General features: G+C 21.2%; 1 protein-coding gene across 1 annotated transcript in view; it reads left to right on the forward strand.

Annotated features, from left to right (window-relative positions):
* Positions 1-861, forward strand: part of LOAG_18732 (ShTK domain-containing protein) — a gene marked incomplete at both ends in the record, with an annotated part of 5243 nt that extends 4382 nt beyond the window's left edge. The window contains one exon of the mRNA XM_020451395.1: positions 620-861. Within this exon, the coding sequence (XP_020304825.1) occupies positions 620-861 (242 nt within the window). The remainder of the gene's footprint in view (positions 1-619) is intronic.
* Between the last annotated feature and the right edge of the window lie 415 nt (positions 862-1276).

Raw genomic sequence — 1276 nt, forward strand, 5'->3', positions numbered from 1 at the left:
ATTATTATTATTTTTATTATTATTATTATTATTATTATTATTATTATTATTATTATCAATTACTATCAATTCATTTTTTATTTTTATTATTAATTTATTATCAATTATTGTCGATCAATGAGATCGTTATTATCATCAAACTATGTTAATAATAATGATCTCATTAATTTGACGTTAATTTAATTATCGTATGTTTGGAGTTTCTAATTCAAGAAATTTAACAAATAAGGAGAAGCAATGAGCTATTATTGATAAAAATAATCACCTTTTTTTTTTTCTACCACTTCTTATATTCCTCTCCTCATCTATCATTTTCTTTTTTAATCATTTTAAAAGCACAATTTCCATTCTATATTATCAAAACCATTTGATTTTAAAATTTGTGTAAAATATTGATATAGATAAATTTGATATTGATTATATAAATGACTTTTACAAGCATAAATGATGCAATAATTGGTGATAAATATGATAATATAATAAAATAATATTTTAGATGATAACGAGAATATAATCCTGATGACAAATATGATAACATTATAGATGATAATAACAATATTAATAATAAAGGTAATTAAATATATGATAATCATTGTATTGAACATCTGAAAAATTTCAGGTCTATCAAATTTGTATACAGAACAAATGTATCGATTTGCTCCACGACCAGGTTGCAATTTTGAAATACCAACTTGTGGATCACCTTATCTGTTCTGTGATACACGAGTTACACCGCATTGTGTATCCAAAATTAAACTTGGCGGTCTTTGTACAGGTTTTGAAGGACTTGATGCATGTTTCAATAGTATATGTGTAGCAGGACGATGTATACCAGGAGTTACACCAGCTGTAATATTTTAAAATTAAATTAATTTCAATCAATTAATCAAGTAAAATGGAAGTAAAATTCTTGTCATTCTTTCATTTTATTTACAAAATAAAAGAGAAATTGAGTGCAAAAAATGACGAGAATTTTCATTTTTTCATTTTCCATTTTATTATTTTATAGTTTATTTCATATTTTTTTTTTAAAAATATATATAATGTCTATTAATATTACAATATATTTTATATTATTGTTATAATTTCATAACAAATAAGCAAAATATTTTTTGTTTTAAATCGAAATTATTTAAATTTGACTTAAACCAAAAGCAATATTCTCCTCTTTTTGCTAAAAAAAAAAAAAAAAAAAGAAAACGGCTATTGTTTATCCATAATAATATCAATTATTCAATTAATTCATTTCATTTTTTTTACAATTTATATTAACAAT

Source organism: Loa loa (genome assembly GCF_000183805.2).
Source record: "Loa loa unplaced genomic scaffold supercont3.472, whole genome shotgun sequence".
In the NCBI taxonomy this organism is placed as follows: Eukaryota; Metazoa; Nematoda; class Chromadorea; order Rhabditida; family Onchocercidae; genus Loa; species Loa loa.